The sequence below is a fragment of the Corapipo altera genome, unplaced genomic scaffold (assembly GCF_003945725.1).
Source record: "Corapipo altera isolate COAL_440 unplaced genomic scaffold, ASM394572v1 70, whole genome shotgun sequence".
Taxonomy (NCBI): Eukaryota; Metazoa; Chordata; class Aves; order Passeriformes; family Pipridae; genus Corapipo; species Corapipo altera.
In genome coordinates, this window is record NW_020884911.1 from 231,356 (window position 1) to 251,978 (window position 20,623).

The 20,623-nt window shown below is 46.7% G+C and overlaps 2 protein-coding genes across 7 annotated transcripts in view; one reads left to right on the forward strand and one right to left on the reverse strand.

The window, feature by feature from the left end:
- CRNKL1 (crooked neck pre-mRNA splicing factor 1) overlaps positions 1 to 9,035 on the reverse strand; it is a 9,867-nt gene extending 832 nt beyond the window's left edge. The window contains exons 1-12 of the mRNA XM_027654006.1: positions 8,897 to 9,035; positions 8,532 to 8,684; positions 7,869 to 7,960; positions 7,600 to 7,758; positions 7,073 to 7,239; positions 6,442 to 6,620; positions 5,646 to 5,816; positions 4,805 to 4,996; positions 3,985 to 4,044; positions 2,790 to 2,870; positions 948 to 1,187; positions 499 to 600 (exon numbers count right to left, since the gene is read on the reverse strand). Of these exons, the coding sequence (XP_027509807.1) occupies positions 499 to 600; positions 948 to 1,187; positions 2,790 to 2,870; positions 3,985 to 4,044; positions 4,805 to 4,996; positions 5,646 to 5,816; positions 6,442 to 6,620; positions 7,073 to 7,239; positions 7,600 to 7,758; positions 7,869 to 7,960; positions 8,532 to 8,684; positions 8,897 to 8,944 (1,644 nt within the window). The 5' untranslated portion in view covers positions 8,945 to 9,035. The remainder of the gene's footprint in view (positions 1 to 498; positions 601 to 947; positions 1,188 to 2,789; positions 2,871 to 3,984; positions 4,045 to 4,804; positions 4,997 to 5,645; positions 5,817 to 6,441; positions 6,621 to 7,072; positions 7,240 to 7,599; positions 7,759 to 7,868; positions 7,961 to 8,531; positions 8,685 to 8,896) is intronic.
- A 4-nt stretch (positions 9,036 to 9,039) lies between these two features.
- CFAP61 (cilia and flagella associated protein 61) overlaps positions 9,040 to 20,623 on the forward strand; it is a 98,392-nt gene continuing 86,808 nt past the window's right edge. For 2 of the 6 annotated variants that reach the window (XM_027654000.1, XM_027654001.1), the window contains exons 1-6: positions 9,047 to 9,170; positions 11,244 to 11,394; positions 12,487 to 12,637; positions 14,703 to 14,779; positions 15,649 to 15,716; positions 16,734 to 16,860. In XM_027654000.1, the coding sequence (XP_027509801.1) occupies positions 11,252 to 11,394; positions 12,487 to 12,637; positions 14,703 to 14,779; positions 15,649 to 15,716; positions 16,734 to 16,860 (566 nt within the window). In that variant the 5' untranslated portion in view covers positions 9,047 to 9,170; positions 11,244 to 11,251. Of the gene's footprint in view, positions 9,171 to 9,673; positions 9,727 to 9,753; positions 9,917 to 11,243; positions 11,395 to 12,486; positions 12,638 to 14,702; positions 14,780 to 15,648; positions 15,717 to 16,733; positions 16,861 to 20,623 lie in introns of those variants that run through there. The other 4 variants (XM_027654002.1, XM_027654003.1, XM_027653999.1 and 1 more) reach the window with 4 other exon arrangements.

Here is a 20,623-nt window from a genome sequence, read left to right on the forward strand (position 1 = left end):
AAAAAAAAAAAAAAACAAACAAGGCAGCCCAAAAAAACCCCAACCCAACACCAAGGCAAGCCTAAAGTGCTTTCCCATCAGCCTAGAAAATCCCTGCTTGCTTCGCATGTGTGAGATTGGCCTCGTTTCAGCCAGGCAGGACGCTCACCTGAGCCACGTGGATACATTTCTTGTGGCTGTTTCAGACCACGAGAAATCTGTGTGAATTTAGTCAGCGACAGCACCAAGTGACGCCGGAAAAAATCACAGCTATTTTTTCCTTCCAAAGGTTTTGCAACTAAAATCCCAAGGTAGTTCAGCAGGAAGAGGGCTGCTTGGAAAAGCTGCTTTCACCTGAGATATGCCTGCTGCTGTACGGAATACAGCAACTTCCTTCCCCCCTTCCCAGCACAGGCACGGGACTGGACTTGGGTTGATTTGAACCCAGGCAGCCCGGGCTTCCTCTGCCCCGTGGGCCACACTGAGGACCAGCTCTGTGTCCTGGGTGCCCACACACACCTTGACGTGTTGTGTCCGCTGAAGCAGCCGGCGGTAGAGGTTCCTGGTCTTCTCATACTCCTCTTGCTCAATCTCAAAGTCAATGTAGGATTTCCAAAGAACCTGCAACAGAGAAGCCTTTCATCACGTTCATTCAGAGCACACTGAGACAATGGGGAGGGGGAAGAGCATGGATAAAGGTGAAATTTCCCTGAGAAAAGTTTGAGATCAGAGCATTAACTGAGAGCACAGGTTGGGATCAGGGCTGAGCAGCACCACACCCTGTGCTCACAACCCATTCAGCTTCCCCCTCACGCTTTGTCAGGGGGTTTATGGGTTTATGGCCCTGCCAAGAAACAGCTGCTGAATTAACGAGTGCCAGGCCGTGGTTGTGTCTGAGCTGGTGGGTCATTTACATGTTCATCAGCCACACTTCACACCTGGGCCGGGTGCTCAGCCCTCCCCCTCACCTCGGGCATGTCCAGCCGGGGCTGCCCGATGGCCAGCTCGTAGATGGCCCGGGCACGGTCGATGTCCCCCAGGATGGTCTCCAGCTCAGCAAACTTAATCCACGAGGTGCAGTTCTCCGGGGCGAACTCCAGGAATTTCTCATACAGCTTCCGGCAGCGGTCGAATTCTCGCAGCTGCAGCTCCAGCTCGATGTAACCTTTGAACAGTTTGTTTTTGGGGCATTTACCTATGGACGTCCCCTGTTAAGGAAAGAGACCCCCCCCAAAAAAAACCAACAAACCCTTAGTGATATTGCAGGCAAATAAAACCCACTGTATTTTCTAAATGCTTCTTTACTCTTCAATATCAGAGCTACAACTCATTTTTTGCACAGCCTGTTTCTTCAGACTCCATTTAGGGCCAGTGGGAAATCCAAACAGTGTTTGCAGAACGAATGTGCATCCACAAACACCAAAAACTCAGGAAGTAGAAAATGTCCTCACTTGTTACACTTTTACAGAACGTGGATCCCCCATGGAGGGTGAGTTGGAACTTACTCTGGCTCAGCTGAGCATTCATCCTGCACCAACAGCTGAAGGAAGCACAGTACCAGTCTGCACCAGTCTGTCAGGTAAACTGTTCCCAAGTATCTTACAAAACAAATGATACCAACCAAACTGTCTCCTGGCCCCACACTGCTCCCCCTCACACAGAGAATGGTTCCCCCTCCCTGCCTGCTGACTGATAGCAATGGACAGGTAGAGAATAACATCTTTAAAAAGTTTAAAAATTTTCCTTGGGATATGCCTCAGACTCTGGAGAAAACTGTCTGTCCTAAGGCAAGCTGTGAGAAAGCAGTTTCTGGTTCTTAGTCTGGGAATCCTCTAAACAAGAGTTAAGAACAGGCACACCTGTACCAAACTTCACCAAACTTGGTACAAGCTGTACCAAACTTCACCTTGGAGCCACTTCCAGGGACAAGCATTATTTATTAACAAGCATTATTTATTAGGCAGCAAAGCCTCTGTTCACTCAGGCCAATGTGAGTGAAGTAACTGGAGATCAAACTCCCCTACTACAACTCTCCTGTACAATGTTCCTACACATTTATTACCTTGGAACTTATTAAAAACAGAGGGATCCACCACTTGGGAGTATCACTTTGGTCACTGTTACAGCCCTCCAGCTCTGCAAATGCCACTGCTGTTTCAAAATATGCCCAGTTCTTCTCCATGTACCCTCCACCACCGTTTTGGTTGAAACCCCGTTAGTTTGCTCTTTAAAGTCAAACCACCTCAACTGTTACCAATGATGGCTTTCTCCCAGAATCCCCGAGTTTAAGAATGTCTGAGCTGAGAGGAAAGGAAGTTTATTTCAAAGGGTCTTGGTGCCAAAACACACCCTGCAGTCCCCTGACTTGCTGACATTCACACAGTGAACCTGCTCAGCAGCTCCTGAGCCTGCCCAAAATCCCTGTGATTGCTTCTCTCAGCAGCCTGAGACTCACACGCTCTGTTCTAATTTCTAAGAGTCAAACATCATCTTTATCTAAAAAGCTTTTTAGAATGTATCACTGTAACGAATCGGCAGCAGTTAGCAACTTGTAATGGCACTAAACTGATGGGGGCCTCTGCATTCAGAGGAGTGCTTTGTCATTTCTGCCCGCGGCTAATTCATCATAGCAAGCTGCCTTTCTTTTTAAATCATACACGACAGTAAATGCTGGTCCCTGCAGACTCCTCGGATGCTTTATTTAAGTGGATTAAGCCAGCAATTTATAAAGGACAATTTAAGATCTCCTAATGCTATTCCTGTGTCACTGTTAGTTAGCAAAGTCAATTAGGGCAGTAACAAAAGCTTACCAAAGCCCTTCTGGCAAGGGGGAGGTTCTTCTGGCGTATTTCAAACTGTGCATAAAGCAGCCACATTTTGGCAAATGTAAACTGGAAGAAAAAGAAGAATGTAATATTTAGGCTAGAAGTTTAGTAAAACATACTGCATATATCCCTTAAAAAACCCCAAACGCTCCATCTATACAAAAAAGTTATTATTACTACGTTTCGTCTCATTTGAGCTTGGTGTTTTCCTGCTAAAATGTTGAGAGTCCATTACCCAAAACAACCTCGCCAGGACAGGGCAACATCCTCCACCCCTGCTGAAAACAAAAACAGCAAGGAGGAAGTCTTTTAAAAGAGAGAAAAGAGTTCGTTAACCAATCATCAACTGGTAACATATCAGCCATCAACGAATCAATTAACAGCTGTTAATGATTACAGATTAATCCTAATCTACACACCTGACACTCAGATGACGCAAATAATGACAAACTGGAAAAGAAAGAACGTGAACTAAGGTTTTCTGATGTTCCAAGGCAATGCAGATCGATAGTTGTAAGGGTTTGGCCCCGTGGATATTTTAGTTAAAGCTCACTAGCAAAGAAAACCCCACAAAGTCCCTCAAAAATCAGCTCTGAAGGCCAATTGTGACGGGGAGGACACACCTGAAAGATGTTTTATCAACTGCAGCTGCCTCGGGTGGGACCGTGCAGGCCGTTGGGTGCAGCTGCTATAAAAGGTGGTAACCCCAGCAAAGCAGAGCACCAAGTGTTCTGTAGAGGCTACAAGTGACTCAGCTTGGAGCAGCCTGAGGAGGCTGTCATGTAAGTAAAGACCAACTAAGTGTTTTTTCTCTACCTTTTGGCTATATCCAATTTTAGCTTCTTAGAGTCTATTTAATTATTTTAAAATAGTGCAGAAGCCCCTTTGTTTCACCTGTATGGGGGAATCTGACACTGTGCTTGTGCTGCTGTTTCCCACGGTGATGCAAGCTACAGTTATCTTAGACCTTAGCTTGAAAAAGACCCTATCTACTTTGGGAGATGGACATTTTGAGAAACTAAAAGGGGTACTTAAAGTTCTTAGTGAAGCCTTCCTGAATGTGTTAGCAGACATTTGGAGCTGTTTATACACTTGAATCTAGAGGGGGGAAGAGAACTAAAGGATATTATCCGGGAAGCTTTAACCCAAAACTGACCCCGAAGTGCTGGAGGAGCCATACCTTTTTGTGGGGAAGGAGCTCAAGGCAAGCCTGGTACACCTGTCTGGTTCGCTCTGCATCCTGTAAGAACAGGCACCATTAAGTGCTTTGTTTACTGCTAGGGTTACACTGTATTTAGAATCCTGCAATGACTGTAAAACTGCAGAACACTATTTTTTAAGTCAAACTGGTTAGAATCATGAGTACATAGGATATAAATATACTTATCTACTTGGTATGCAGAATTCAAAGGTAAGAATCAGCAAGACTCGCCTTCTGAAAGCAAGATTCACTGCTAAGAAGCAGACAATAAAACCAGGAGTGTCCCCATTCTAAGAGGGAAAACAATTAGTCTGTTTTCCTTTAACAGACACCAAATAGTGTTCTCCACTTAGAGTAGCTCTAATGCTGCACGATTGGTAACAGAAGAAACACTTGCACAGCCTCAAAGGCCACTATAGCAGCAATGTGGGTGCTTCACAAATGTTTTGCTAAATATAGAACTATTTCACAAGTTCAGGTAACAGTGCAGTTCAGATGGGGCTAGAAATACCCACTTCTGCATTTATTATCAGCATCTTCCTGGATGAACTGAGGTAAAACAAGTTTGGGGTTGGTTTTGTTTTTTTTTTTGTACCCCCCATGCATAAGAGGGAAAACTGAAAGGGGAAAAATCCCATATACTTAAATAGTAAATCATGTAGCTTGCTGCAGAAAAGTAGCGAAACATGGCATATTTAGTTCTCAGCTTTCCTACTACAATACCAGTAGCTGTTTAAACATACAGAAAATACTTGTGAAAGAAAGAAAAAAACACAAACCCTGAGTTCTTGCTACTTGCCTTCGCCTCCAGCTCTTCGTACAGGGCGTAGTTGATCCAGAGGTAGATGTACCTCTTCCAGTGCCTCTTCTCCTGGATGGGGGGCACGTTGGCGATGGCTCTCTCGTACACCTCCCGCACGGCCTCGGCCTCCGCGTCGCTCTCCACCAGCCTCAGGTAGTCGAACCACGCGTCGTAATTGTGGGGGTTTGCCTTCCAGGAGGATGGGAGCAGGGAGACAGGGAAGAAGCTTCAGTCACCACAGATAACAGACCCTGTTCCTTTACTTAAGCTTTAGTTGGAATTTCTCCCTTAAAGGAGGTCACTGGAGCATTAATGAACCGCTGTCAGGCTTGGGGAGGCTCACATTAGAGCTTTTGGGTTAAAGTGAGTTTTGGTTTTACTGTGCCTACAAGCATTTTCTAAACCAAGTGTGAGAAGGGATGAGGGTGTGGTGAAATGTGCAGTGCTCAGTGAACAGCAGACAGGAGTGGCACAGCTGTTTCCTCCCAAAAAGGTCCTTGGACACAGGTGAGGTGTCCTGGAATGGTTACAAGTTAAACTGCATGATGCCCTCAAGTCGCTTCAAAGGGTACCAAGCTCTGAGTTCAATCAGAAGCTTTGCCTGCACAGTCTAGATTAGAAAGCAGAAACAAAAAAGCAGTGAGTGCAAATATCATCCTCTTTTCCATGGATAGAATTCTGTTTCCAAAATGAACATTGCATTGGTATTCTCTTGGTGGGTTTTTTTTGACTATCAAGGATAATGTAAAACTCATCAGCCTTCATATCACAAGACACTGCTGTACCTGAAGCAGCAGTTGGATGCACAATGAGCCTGGAGGGTACCTGTAACACATACCTTCACCTCCTCTTCATACTGGAATCTCCTCTTGCTGACAATGATGTCTTCAATTCCCCTCCTGTCTCCAAACTTCTTCTCAAAAATGGTGTAATTCTTGAAGAGATTCTGGGCGTCCTGCTTCGGAATTCTATCCAGGGCATACTTGTAGATCACCCTTACTCTTTCAAACTGAAAACATTAAATATCACTTCAATAATATTTACAAGGCAGTTTCAGTCCTACCCCACAGTTTCTTAATGAGCTTTTGGCAATATTTAATAGACTACAGAATCATGGAACATCTCTATGTAAGTGACTATTTTAGAACAGGACTAATGCAGATCTCCCTAAAGAGTAAACTTTGAGGGGGAGGGAAACCTGTAAATGTCAGCCCCCACCATCTCTTTTTTTCATTTACAGGTTTAGAATATTTAAACCATACTTAAGAGGTGTGGCTTTTGGGGTTCACAGAACCTTTTCAATTCCTTACTGGCCTGGGAACTTAACAGAGGCTGTCAGTGGAAAAACATTCAGGCCAGTCCAGCTTTTTTATCATGCAGGCTGCAGCCTCTCAGAACCTCACAGATCTGAGGATACATGCTTGGTCTGATGCTCTCAGGCTTGGCAGATTTGATGCTTAGAACACACCTTCCTGATGCCACCAAAAGACAACTAGAGGCAGGCAAAAAAACTCAGACTAACAGTTTATCATAAGGAGATGAAAACCCCAAGCGCTGCGGTTAAATGGCTTTGGGGTTTGACATTCAAGGAGAAGCCCTGGCGTTAGCCCGACGTGTTACCGGGAAGGCCTTACTTCTTTCTGGTTCTCCTCGAACTTGGCGAAAGCCACGTAGAGGTGCTCGTCCATGTGCTCCTCCCCGAAGAACTCCACGGCCCTCTCGTACACCTTCCTGGCGTGGGCGAAGTAGCTGTGCTTCTCCTCGAAGCGCGCGTACTTGATCCAGTTCTTCACGTCGGGGTGCACGATCACGAGTGCGGCTCCGTTAAAGAAACGCCGCTGCCTCAACGGGACCCCTCCAGTTGTGTTCTCCCTGGTGACTACGGGCTCAAGGGCTGCACCAAACCCCTCCCAAGGTGGGTTCTATGCAAGGAAATGCCTTACTGAGAACTTGAAAAGGGATAAAAAGCGGATAAAGGGCAGGGAGAAGTTTGAGGAGAAATCCGGAACGAACGACTGCGAAAAAGCTGGGTGCATGAGCAAAATTAAATATAGATGTTGTGGCAGGGCCTACAGACACTTCACTGAATTTGATGGCTTTCCCTAAACACTTAATACCCTACTGCTGGCTCTTGGTGTGGTGGCTTGTTCTCAGCACCCCACAGTGAAGAGGAGTACAGAGATATTGCCAGAGATGGAATAACTAAGGAAAGGAAGAATGCAGGCCTGAACTTGGGCAGGTGTTCCAAGGCACAGAAAAGGATATATCTCTCATAAATGCTTCGTGCCCTGTCCACCTCCTTGTATCTCAGCTCGAAGTTGATGTAGGAATGCCAGGCTTGCTCCTCTGGCTGCCACTCCATCCAACGTTCGAACACCTGACGTGACCCAGCAACATTCCCCAGCATCTCCTCCATGTAAGTGTACTTGTACCTTGGGAAAGAAGACTGAGTTTCTACAATTGCATAGCGAACACAGCAACTCAAGGATTTTTGGAGTGCTTTGCAAGAGCATCCCTGAGGTTTCTTCATCTATCCCCCTCCACCCCAGAAATGCCTGTAGACACAGTTGTGACTGGCAGCATGCAAGCACATGAACATCCTTCTCTCCCAATGCTCTTGCCACTTAAAAAAAAATACAAAACCACTCCAAAACTTTAGCCTTCCTCTGTTTTCAGACTAGCCTGAAGACTTAAAGAAACAGGAAACAAGGCACTCTGGCATGACCCCAGAGCAGACAAACGACGTGCAGTCTCTGGGGGCAGAAGAGCTGCTCTGGGCTGTGCCAACGTACCAGAACTGGTTGACTCTGGGCAGGGTGGTGATGGCCCGGTCCCAGATGTTGCGGGCATGGTTCACCTGGCGGTTCTTCATCTCCATCTCGGCGTACTTGAGCCATAGTGTGACGTTCCTGTAGTCCACGTCCAGGGCGCGCTCGTAGATGGACCGGGCTCTGCAAAACACGAGTACACTGCAGGTATAACGTGCCTCCAGGACCTCCATGTTTGGCAATGTGTGCCTGAAAAGGTTTATAGGAGCCGCCTGCAGCTGCATCCTGGTTACCTCTGGATCTCCTTCAGGCTCTCCTCCCATTGCGCGTACTTGATCCAGTTACTGATAACAGTCCTGTTCTTTCTTATGTTGTCTTCAAAAGTCTGGGGAGGGAATTACATCTGTGAGTAAGAAATCCTTCTGCAGACCTGCATTATAAATGCCTTATGGGGTATTATTAATACAGGAATGAATGCCCAATGTCTTACACCTATGCAGAAGTGATAACGAATCATACTTAAAACAGCACTGTAAAAATTGTTGGGCAAAGCAGCTAGAGTGGAGAATAGTCCTATAGGACTAAACTTGAGTTCCTGCAACCTAATACCTGAAATATCTTACTCAAGCAACAAACTGAACCATGATTGTCTTATGCAGTCTGGCCAGATGCTGGAGGTAATGCAGGAAGTGCCTGTAACCCATAGATGTTACTACTGTTTTAGTGTTCCAAACATGGGCACAGGGGAGATGTCTGCTATGTTAAACAACACAGGTTTAACTTAAAGGTTTTGCACAAGTAGCGTGAAGCAGTTACAGTTTCTAAAGAATGGGTACTTGCCTGGAAAGTACCTCTTGTCTAAGTTAAAAATACAAACTACCTCTTGTCTAAGTTAAAAATAGTGGAGTTTTAGTGCTTTACCTAAGGTCGAGATTAGGCTTGTTATTTTACTGTACCTTTCTTTTCCTAAGTTTATAGTCATTTAGCTCTTCAACATCTGTGATCTTCTGCTGCGGAGGCGGTGGGAGAAGCTCGAGTTCCCTCTCCTTGGCCTCTCTCAGAAGCTGCTCCGCTGTGATCTGAACCTCGGCGGGTGCTTTATTTTTCACCTGCAAGGTAAGCGGAAGGGGCGCTCGGTTCACATTTCCCTACGCGAACCCGCCAGTCTCCCCGTTGCCGGTTTCCTCCGGCGCCTCGCTAGGCGCGGTGTTCGCCGAGGGTGGCGCCGGGGGCCCCGCGACCCGCACGGCCCGGTCCCGGGCGGCTCCGTGCCGGGGTCCGTGGGCCCCGGGGGGCTGCGGGGGTGCCGCCGCCCACCCACCTTCGCCACTTTGGGGATGCGCTGCTTCCCGGCCGCCGTAGACGCCATCTTGCCGCCGCGCCGCGCGCCGGCCCCGCCCCGCCACCCCTGACCTCACGCAGCACCGCCCGAGCGTCGTTGCCGCGGCAACCGGCGGCGCGTCCCGGGGCGGCGGTGGGCGGTCCCCGGGTCCGTCCGTGGGTGCGTCTGTTCCCGGGCTCGCTCCCTCCGTGGGTCGGTCCGTCCCTCGCGGCAGTCCGCGTGTCGGCCCGTGGCCGCTCCGGGCACGGGGCAGGTGAGTGCACGGGGTGGGGGGGCTTCTCGCGCGTGGTGTCCGTGCCCCGCGGGGCGCCCGCTGGCGGTTCGGCGGGCGCTGGGGGGAGCGCTCGTGGCCGGGCAGGGGAGCGCTCGTGGCCGGGCAGGGGAGCGCTCGTGGCCGGGCAGGGGAGCGCTCGTGGCCGGGCAGGGGAGCGCTCGTGGCCGGGGGGTCTCGCGCCCAGGGCGGTCCCCGCGCGGCTGAGGGGTCTCGCGGCTGAGGGGCAGCGCTCGCGCCCGAGGGGTCTCGCGGCTGAGGGGAGGGCCCCGCGCGGCTGAGGGGGAGCGCTCGCGCCTGAGGGGGTCTGGCTCCTGAGGGGGTTCCCGGGTCCCTCCCGCCCGGGTCCCCGGAACGCCGCCGTGCCGGTGCCCGTCCAGCGCCCGCCGTACCGCCCGGGTGCTCGCCCCGCCCGCTGCTGGGCGTGTGCCGGGGGGCGGGACCGGGTGCTCCATCCCGCCCTAAGGACGCCGTGTGTCCCGCAGGAGCCGCCGCAGGTCCCGTGTCCCGCAGGAGCATCCCTGCTCGCCCCGCCGAGGTACGTGCGCGTTCCGTGCGTTTTGAGCCAGAAGGAGCAGGAGCGGGGCGCGGGGATGTCCCCGGCGCTCGGGCAGTGTCTGAGCGGGGCGGGCGGGCCGGTTCTTCACCGCCGGCTCTCTCTGAGGTGCCGCTCCGGGGGGGGCAACGCAGGAGCTGCTGTAGGTACAGCCCGTTTCCTCGTGAAAACGGTGCGGGTTTTGCTGTGTAAATGCTGCTTTCCGTCACTCGGGGCTTGCGTGAGTGTTCGGGGGAGCTCGCCTTGAAGCGGGTGGTATTTCTTTCAATGCGTTGAGTTAAACGACTTAATCTGTGAACGCGGCAGACTGTTTTCCTGAGTTGAGATCATCTTAGTGCTATATTTCAGTTCATCAATGACAGTTAAAAAAAACTCCCGTACGTTTTTATATATGGAATTGGCACCATATCTGTCTTGCTTCAGGTTGGTCCCAGGACCTCTTTGCAAATGTATATTGGTGTGGCTGAGACCTGTGCTGGCACCTAAATGTCTTGTTTGTCTGTGGAAGATGTAACGGTGCATGTGACTTTCTCTGTACTTAAAAAGTATGAAATTCGGGGTTTCTTTTGTCACTCCGTTTCGGTTGGGATCTGTGGTGCCTAAAAATTGAGCGTCATGCCTGGGTTTGGAGCCACTGTTAGAAGTGGCTCTTGTGTTTGGCAGGTTGGTGAAAATGCTCTGCTGGTCTTGGTGCATTGGTCATTTAAACTTTTTTTTTGAGTTAGTGATGCTATATTTTACGTGTATGTTTTAGAAATTGCAGAAAGCTATTGTTGGTCACTTTATTCCATATGCCTGATTGTTAATTGTATTGCAGTGGGCTGCAGTATTGAGCAGACACGCAGCTGAAAGGTGTTAGAACAGAGGGGATGGTCGCAGGTGGTTTGAGTATCTGCTGCCCAACTACAAGTTGCTTGAGTATCTGCTGCCCCTGTGTGTTCTGAAGTTGCCGGGCGGATCAATAAATCTCTTATGCCTGGCACCTGTGAACGTGGAACCACAAACAAACGGTTTTCTTCTGGGCAGGAAGGCCATAGAACTTTCAATTCCTTTTGAAATTTAAGCACTGGTGTTGACTTTAAAAGAAACTTGAGGTGCACTTATGGACAATTAAGTCACCTGAAGCTGGTGTTTAATTGTTACCCTGATTGTCCCCAGCTGAGCCTCCCAGCCTGCAGGCTGAAGGCACTGTTCTGTTGGCTACCATGCCCATAAGTGAGTAAATGTAAAAGCAGCTGTAACCTGCTAAAGCCGTTTATTTCCTGTGTAGGACCCAGGCAGTAGGGATGGTTGCCTGCTGCATTTCCATGTGTGCAGTGCCTGCATGCTGTGTGTGTGCAGGCAGTATATACCTGGGTGGTGTACAGGAACCAGGCACCTAAACCCACAGGAATTGCACCACTTAGGAGTTCTTAGAGGGATCCATCTGAAGTGACTCTGGTCAGTGGATTGCAGCGAGATCCCTGGAGCAGCAATGTTGGTGTTTGCTCTTGTTGCAGCCTGTAAGATGGACACAATAACTTCCTCAAGGAGAAACACGGGAGGGGTCAGTGTCCGAAGAACAGAATCACACGATGTTCTGGACATCATCACCCTCTTCAGCACTGGTACAGAAGGTGTCTTTGGAAGGGTTGATGTCATGTTCCTTTTGTAAGTAATGGTATTCTAGGACATTACCTTTCTTGCAGGATACTTCAGGCACTTAAGTCACATTTAAAATGGCAAGAAAACATTCTGAACCTATGTTGGGTGGTATCATGTTTCTTGTTTGTTTTTTTTTTTTTCTGCTATTCCTGAAAAGTGAAAGAAAATCTACTTCCATCTGTCATACACATGAATGGGCAAACCTGGGTCACTGCTATCAGTGTGGTGGACATGATTTATCTATACTAGTCTCATAAAAATTCAGGGGAAATACTGTTGGCTAACTCCTGGTGAAACCCTCAGATTCCAGTGGCAGCTGCCTGCTCCATCTCCCAGAATGCTTTTGCCTGTAGGGGAGGAACAGAAGTGGAGGAGCTTGAATTGCTATGAGGCCATAACTCTTCTAATTTCTGTGCCTGTGTATGTCAATCACTTTTCCTTCTCTTCCATTTTCCTGTTAACCAAAGGAGTGGGTTTTTCTTTTGCCCCTCTGTGTTCTGCTGTGGGAGGCAGTGTCTGCCTGCTGTAAAATATTTGTGTGCTGTCTCTTTTTATGTCCCTGATACCCAGTGTTCTGGGAGGTTTGGTCTCTGTCTCCTGGCTGCTTGCACAGCGATGTCCTCAGAGGAGATGGGGGTTGTAGTCGTGTTCTCTTACCCCATCTCCCTCCTTGGAACTCGTGATGAACCTTTTGTGCTTCCTCCTCCTGTGCAGGGATGAACAGCAGACAGTCTGGGGGAAGTGCTTATGGATCACTTTAGGTTTTTCCTACTTAATGGCAAAAATCTTGGGTAACAGCTATTTGGGGAACAAGTCAATGTTTGAAAAACCATACAAAGAAGAGGGAGCATTTAAGTCTTGCATCTCAAATTCACAATGATTGAGGATCTGAAAAATCATGTCAAGTGTTATGTTGGAACATTGTCTGGAACTGAAGAAATAATGTCAAGTTAAGATGTGGGTGGTGAGGTTTTGAGGCCTGATTCTGGGAACCCTTTTGAACATGGCTAATTTTACTGTTCTAGCAGGCTGAATTCTGTCAGATGCTTTTCTATGTAGAGTTTCTTTAACTTCTGCAAAATTCAATTGTTTTCATAGAGAAAAATCAAATCTTGCTTTGACCCTCTGCAATGAGAAGAATGAGGTTGTAGCCCATGCTGCCTTTCTGGACTATCCAAATTGGAATATCACTGATCAGGCTAACTGGGAACCATTCCTGCATAAAAACTACACTAACCATAAGTGCACTGTGAGTAAATTGTGTGACTTATAGTTTTGATTTAAGGCTTAGGTATGAAAAATACCCATGAGCATTTAAGATGTGTTTTTGGTAGACCTGAGGCCTTTAGGCTGCAAGAGGTGCTGATCTGATTCCATATGAAACTCTCGTGCTGGTGTGGAGACTGCTGCTCTCTGCTCTGTGATGGCAGCTTTCACACAGGCTCCTCGGGCAAGTGGATGAACTTCTCTTAATATTTACGGGCTGGAAACAGGCTCTTAGAAGTTTAGGATTCAAATGCTGTCCATCATTCAGTCTAGCTGGGAACTAGATCCTGAGAAAATATGGAAAATGTGAACCCCAAGCACTTAAAAGGTAGGCAGCACATGGCATAACAAGGTGTTGGCAGTACTGCAGTAATGTCTAGGACACTCATCAGTTCTCCAGGGTGTTGAGATGCTAAGCAATGGCTTGCAGATAAAGTGACAGGTAAAGCAGTTGTATTTTAAAATGCTGTGTGCTCTTAAAAGAAACAGTCATTGCAGCCCAGGGGAGTGTAGAAAAACATGTCAAATTTCCTTGCAGTGGGCTTTCTTTGTCTCTTGAGCAGCACTTTGTGCCCAGGCAAGGTGCAGGCACAGCAGCTTCACTGAGGTGCAGCTGTGTGAGGGTTCTGTGCTGCTGGCTCTGCCTCAGGCAGCCTGTTCCACACGGTCTAAGGCAGCGAAGCCACCGCTGACTGCAAGTGCAGGGGCAAACAGAGAGAAAAGACAGAAAAATAAATTGCTACTCATAAGTAAATAGGAGCAAAAGGTTCTTTGAAACACTGACAGGGAACAGGGATCTTACTTTGCTAGAATGGAGATTGTTTTCTAAAATAGGTACAGAAGATTAGTCTGGTTTTTATGCTTCTGCACTGGCAGAACAACTGAACCTTTTCTAGGGTATAACTTGGTGAGATTGTCAGTTTAACTGCAGGCTAAATCCTTGCAGGTGTGCTTTACAAAACTGAGATCATCTGAATGTAAGATTTCTGCAAAGTCTAGTTGGCAAGTCTTTTTCCTCGAGCACAGAAATAAGATAGATCAAAGGTCTAATCTGGGAACTGACTTGTGCAGAACTGAATTAGTGGAGATGCTTTACAGGACTGTCTGGTTACCAGTGCTACTCAGAAACAGTGACAGTCCAAGCCTGGCTTCCTGGGCCTCCTCTTGGACCTCAACAACAAAATATTTTTCTTCCGTTTGCTTTTGAGAAACAAACAAAACCCTTGATGTTTAGAGATGACTTTAGGTGTTTGTTACAATAGCCTGTTGTCTTTGTGCTGGTCTGTGTGCTGCAGCTTCTGTTGATATCTTTCTTGCTCTGAAGTTGCTGAAGTTTATTGGTGACTCTAACCATGACATTTTAGTTGAACAGTAAACTATTCAGAAGACCTCAGGTTTTCCCACTTAAAATATTCTTTGTAGAAATATTTTTTCTACAGGTGGACCTTCAGTGACCCAGCACACTAGTATACAGGAGAACAGCTGAATTAATAGCCCTTGACACTCCAGCACAGGGGTTTTCCAGGTTAACTGGAGGCATAGAGGATAAAAGTGTCTGTTAGTCTGCCCTGTTTCTGCCTGGGTATTTAAATGTGTCTAATGATATAGTCTTAAAATCTGTAATTCTTCTTACTACCTTAAAAAATATTTTAGAATTATGGGAAGTGAGCTTTGTTTGTTTTTTTTTTTTTAACCTAAAAAGAATGTCTTTATCAGTCAAATGTTAAATGTTAAGATTTAGTTGCTAATTATTGTGGTTAAATGTTTTCAGTCTATAATTAATATTGCTTATTATGAAATGTCCAGTGTATATTGCAGTCCAACAATAGTAAACTGAGTGTAAAGTAAAAATGTTGCAGAAGCACAAAATTATTAAAAGTACTTTCAATATCACGTAAATTTATCCACACATGCTTTGAAGTTATTTCATGAAGCTGCTCACTTTGAGTGCAGATCATATACACTGGAAATAAAAATGTATATTAGTGCTTGGGTTGATGTAATGAATGTTAACTGCATGGTGTAGACTTCAGTTCCTTGTCTCGTAGCCCGTGAACACACTGTTCATGCATCTCTTTGTGGCAAAGGAAGGACACGCAGCTGGCTGTTCCCGGGAAGCTGTGAGGTGAGTTCCCGTGTAGCTGTGCTGAAGCAGGTGCACTCCTGCCATCGCTTGGAGAGCTGTGGGATTTACCAGTGCCTTCAGGTTTACAGTGCATCGAAATGGAACATCCCTGAGGGCTCAAAGCTGTAACACATCACCTTGTGTTACTCAGTGCACAGTGGCAGTTCCGAGCACGCTTCTCACGCCCTGGTCAGGTTTAGCTGTGGCTTTGCTGTCATTTCCCACAGAAACAGTACTGCACTTGCAAGGCAGAGTGATTTTTTGTCTCCCTACATTTCTACTTGTAAAAACCAAAGCATGTGAGTGAGCAGGAAACTTAGAAAGTTGTAGATGTTCATGGGATGCACCTGTTCCCAGGTAACTTATGGATAGTTGTTAGCCACAGATTACACAGTAAGGCTGCAGACTACAGTACAGGCAGCACAATGTGTGCTGTGTTTGCTCAGGTTGTTTGGTGTAGCCCAGAGTCTGCTGCATAAACAGGGAGCTGCACTTGGTGCTGCTGTTGAATTGACAGTTTGTCACATCAAGTCAACTCATCCAGATGCTGGGTCAGATCTGCCAGCAGAGGTCTGGCATCTTTAATAGTTCACCATTGGGGAACTGATATAAAAAGGAAGATATTTGAAGTCTAAGGATTAGGAAATTAGAGAGAAATAAGGTAGGAAAAAAACCAGTAAAAATTGCCCAGATGAATTTTATTTGATCTAATTTGTCAGAAATGTTTTAATTTTTGAGCCACATGGACTCATGAAGGGAGATTAGAGACACTGGAGAGAAAAAAAAGATGTATATTAAAAGACTAGCTGCTGTCTGTCATTGATGAGTGCAATGATGAAAGATTGAATAAATTTGTGTCATTTGTCTAGGAGAGCTTTCATCTTACTACCAGAACTGCAGTTTATACTTCTCTTCATACCAGCTGAGGAAAATTTAGGTAGGAATTTAATACAATTTCAATCTCATTAATAGGCACTGTGAGTTTTATGGTGGTTTTTTTAATACTGAGAACATTTATCAGTTTCTAACCATGTGGAAAACACAATCTGAAAGTATCCTCCTGTGAGGATCCCTTGTGCAGGAGGTGTCTGGTTCTGTGCTCACTCCAGCAGCCATTCAGCAGTGTGTCCATTTCCTGCAGTCTTTAAATTTGCCAGAAACAGGACATCAAACAGGATTAAGATCAATTCCTGCAAGTTTAGTGAAGATTTCTGGTTGAACAGAGCCAAGAGATTGAAATTGGGCACTTTGTCTTACTTAACCAAGCAAGTACAGATGGGGAGAGGACACTCTAGTGAGGCTCAGAGGGGCTGCTGGAGGCATGGAAGGAAACTCAGATTATTTCTTTTAGAACAGAGGTGCAAAGATAAAAGCACATCTTAATGAAAGAACAGCACCTGGCTTGGAGTTTCAGTCCTGAATTCAGACTAATAAGCCAAGCATGCACTTAATGACTGATTTCTTGCTTGGACTTCTCCAGAAGTGAGCTGGAACCTTTTCTGATATGCCAGTTTCTAGGCATATAGTTCCAAGTCAGGCTAAAAGACTCTGCAGTGGTGTGTCAGCTATGGAAAACAGGAGCTGAATGAAGGGCTTTGTCAAGCCCAGCCAGCAACAAATATCAGCTTCCCTTCAGCATCACAAGTCCTGACAGATTCTCCAGTGGCATAGAGAATTGACTGTAGTATTTTTGCAGGGATTTAATTCTGCCAGTTTCTGATTGCTCTGAAGGTTATTCAGGTTTGGAATGCTGGATTAATTAGATGACTCCATTGACAATTCTCTCATGTTTGTAGTGCTATCATTTTAGCTCCATTGCTTGGCTTAAACCACAGATGGTAAAGTGCTCCAGATCTGAAGTTTGAAACTGTTTTCCTCAAACAGTTCTGCTGATCACTTTTAAAGCTTGCATAATGAATTTTCTCTGCCTCTGACAGATTTTTGTCACTCACAGAGCCAGGCCTGAGGGGTGTCTTTGCAGTGATGCCTCCTGCTGTAGGATCCACCGTGGGTAAGAAGTTCACCCTGCTCGTGTGCCCCCGGCACCGGTGTCACCCACGACTGCACGTGCGCCAGGCCAGGTAATGCAGCTGCTTCTGCTGGGGGCACGGCCTGGGGGAGTGTGAGGAGTGTTCTCTTCTGCTTTGCAGCATCCATAGCCTGGTGCAACTGCTATGGTTTCCTGTCAGAACCTAAGTAGTTCTAGGATTATGCTGGTTTCGTTCTACTTCATGCCAAGATCAATTGTATTTCTTGTAAAACTAGTTTGCTGTGTAGAAAGAACACTTTTGTTGGTGATGTTTATTCTGTGATCTGCTGGAGATGCAATGTGTGCAGTTTCCAGGTTTCTTGAAGCCTCTTCCAACTTATTTTTAATTTTAATTTTCTCTTATGTCATATGCTGAGCAGTTGAGCAAAGCCTGACAGGAAGGCCTGTTATCTGAAAGAGTTAAATAAGAGCTGAGAATCCCTAGTTCCAGTAGTCATTCAGACATGAAGAGTAATTCTCTTCCATGTTTTTTCCTGTGGAAGTGCTCCATACCTTTGTCTGGGTATGTTTCAGGGGAGCAACCTCCTCGCCCCTGCTGAGGGAGCTTAAGAAAATCGTGGGGTAACACTTTTCTCCCTCCATTGCATCATCTGTTTTGGTGGCCACAGACTGGAGCAGAGACTTGCTATGCCCATGCAGTGTGCCTTTCACAGAGCCTTGCTCCTGAGGTGGGGTCCCAGTCATAAATACCATTACAGCAGTGAGACTGGGTTACTTTCTCCTTTCTCTCAGCCTGCAGTGCACCAGGCAGAGCTGTGTTTCCCAGCAGCCTTGCCTGTTATCTCTACCTGTGTATTGACTGTTGCCAGGCTTGGTTTTCCCTGCCATGTGAATCCTGCTGTCTGTGCTGAAACAGTGCTCTGCCTGTGCCAGCCTTGCGTCCAGGACGTGGGAAATGCTGGGTTTCTGGCCCAGGGGCCTGGGGGTTCTCTGTGTGGGTGCTGTGGTAATGCTTCCCTGTAGTGTGGTTGAAATAGGACCTGTATCTATCACACTGAGTCACTTGTTTTCCTCTTCACAGTGAGGAGAGTGCAGCTAGGGTAATGCATTATGGAGCAATGATTTTATTTGACTGATTTATTCTGGAGTTGCTTTTTTGTGTTCTAAATGTAAGTGTTGCTTTGTGGCTATGTAGCAGAGTTGTGATTAAATTAGCATCTCTGGTACCTGTAGTGGAAAGTGAAGCTTAGGGACAAGCACATTCCTGGGGTGCTATCACACATATGGATGGAGGGGGCTCTGTACTGGTAATTCCACACTGGGCATAGCTCATATCTCTGCCTGGTAAAGCCACACCTTTCTGTTTATGGGCTGCTTCATGCTGCCAGCTCAGGCTGGATTCTGACAAACACGTCAGATGTTTTATTGCACATATTTAACTTTACAAAATGGTTCTGAGGAAACCTGCAGCTTGTGCTCCTCTAGTTTATATATGCCATAGTTGTAATCCATGCTCATGATATCCTGTTGCTTGACTTCTGAGCAGTTTAAGAAAAAAGCCTGAGGCCTCACCTCTGACACTTCACACCATCCTGCTGTAGCTCTGGGCATTTCAGTGTTACAAAGCTTTTCATGCTATCTCAGTGTACAGTTGTCAGGTTTTTGAATTGTCTGCCACCTATCAGTGAGTAGACCTCAATACTTAGAAAGTATCAGTAGGTTAATTAATTCCTAGGTGTTTAAAATCTTTCTGTATGTCTTGATTCCAACTATATTTGTTTAAATTGTATTTTCTTTTGATGGCTATTGGATATTGTCAATGGAATGTGACTTTTATGTGACTGGAGCTGTTACTTAGGCTATACCAATATTCCTGATAAGAGACACCATCTTTTCTGGGATTTCTGTAGTTTGTTACAAATACTGAACTACTTTAGTTCTTTTATTATTAGAAAACTACCTAGAAAACTGTTTTTCCTCTTAAATTACACAGTACCTGGTGATATTCCTACTTCAGTGTTGTCCCTCAGTAGATTCTGGGTCAGCTAATTCCTGTTTGCAGAATATGCTTTGCCTTTCCCTCTGCGTTCACCCCTGTGCTTGGCTGGCATCCATAGTAACGGCCAGCAGAGCCCTTAGAGACTCATCTGTGAGAGTTGTCTCCAGCCACCTGCCTAGCAACATGTTCTGGGGAGGGAGAGGAGATTAGGGTAATCTCCATTCCCTCTTCTCTTGCTTATAGAGGGGGGGGGAAGCAGCTGTAAACTGATACTTTGCTTAACCATCAGTTTTGGAGTTCCTCTCTCCATCTGGCTTTTAGAATGTGAGATGTCTCGCTTGTGTGCACCAGAACTCAGCGCACTAAGCTTTGATATTTAAGATCCTTGCTGATAACTTGTCTAGATCCTGTCACTCTTGGGTTTGTACCACGTGTGAGTCACAGATTTGCAGCTCGTTGCATGTGCTTGCAGTAGGGGAGTTTTTCTGTATTTTATGTTGGTAAGCTACTGGTTTTCGGAGGGTTTCTTTAGCTTTTTTAAGACTATGGTACTGGTGAAAGATATTAAAAAATAGGAAAAAAAATGAAAACAGTTGTGTTCCTACAGTTAATGTGCAGGGAGATGAGTGGGCTTATGTGGAGCCCCACTGACTGTCATGGAGTGAGTCTGTAGGAATTGCCATCTGCACCTTGGAGCGTAGCCTCGTGCTGTGTCCCCCACGGAGCAGAATGCCATGTGGGGACTTGGAGCACTCAGCACAGTGTTCCCTTTACAGGAGGTGTGTGTCCATTATCCACCCCACAAATAGAATACAGTCACATTCTGTTACCTCTTCATTAGTTTAGGTTTATTGAGATTTGATAGATCAGTTGCAGATTTGCTCTACTAGTTAATTGTGTTGCAGGAGTGAAGTTCTGGTAATAGAAAACCCCACCACAGCTTTTCCCTTGGAATACTGTTTGTGAAGGAAGAGGAAGATTGTGAATTAAGTTTTTACAGGGTTTTATCGCTCTTGGAATTTAATTTTAGTTGCATGCTTTGAATTAATTCTATAGGTAAGTAATTGATGGTGTGCTATATTTTCTGTACTTGGGAGAGCCTTGGCTGGCCACGTGCTTGTGGTGCTGCCCAGCCTGGGTTCTGCAGCGGTTCTGTCACTGTCCATCCCATCCCAGCCATCCCCAGACCTGCCTCAGGTGTCCCAGGCCTTGCCCAGCAGTGGGGACAACAAGAGTTATAGGATTGTTTAGGCTGGAGCAGACTCTATTGATCAAATGTAACTGGAGTAAAAAGAGAGCCTTGACAGATGGCCTGAGGAGGAGAAGGGAGGAACAAGGTCAAAATCCAAGAGGTCCCTGGCCCCAGGTAGAAAGGTGATCTTATTCAGAGGTCACTTCCATTGTGGTGTGTAGGAGCAGCAAAACTGTCCGGAGACCACGTGGATTATCCTTGTATCCTGCACTGGAGTCAGGCATTCAGACCATGCTTGATACAGTGAGAAATAGAATCTTTTTTACCCATTTATGTGAACTTTTAAGGCTCCTTCCAAATCCACAGATGTATAAAGAGTGGCAGTGAGAATCTGTTTATTCTGTGTTTCTGGATTCCTGTGTGGAACGATGATCTTCAAGTTACAGGTGTTTGGATACAGGCGCTTCCTTACGTGGGCGCTGTGAGCCTGGCGCAAAACACGAGTTCCCTGGTCCTCCCTGCAGGAGGAGGGAAGCGCCGGCAGCCGTTCCCGGCTGTCCCTGCAGGCGGTGTGCGCATCCCAGCGCTGCTCCCGACTCCCGGCCGGGGCCGCGCGGGGGCGGCAGAGACCGCGCGGGGACGCGGAGCCGGGACGGGCTGTGC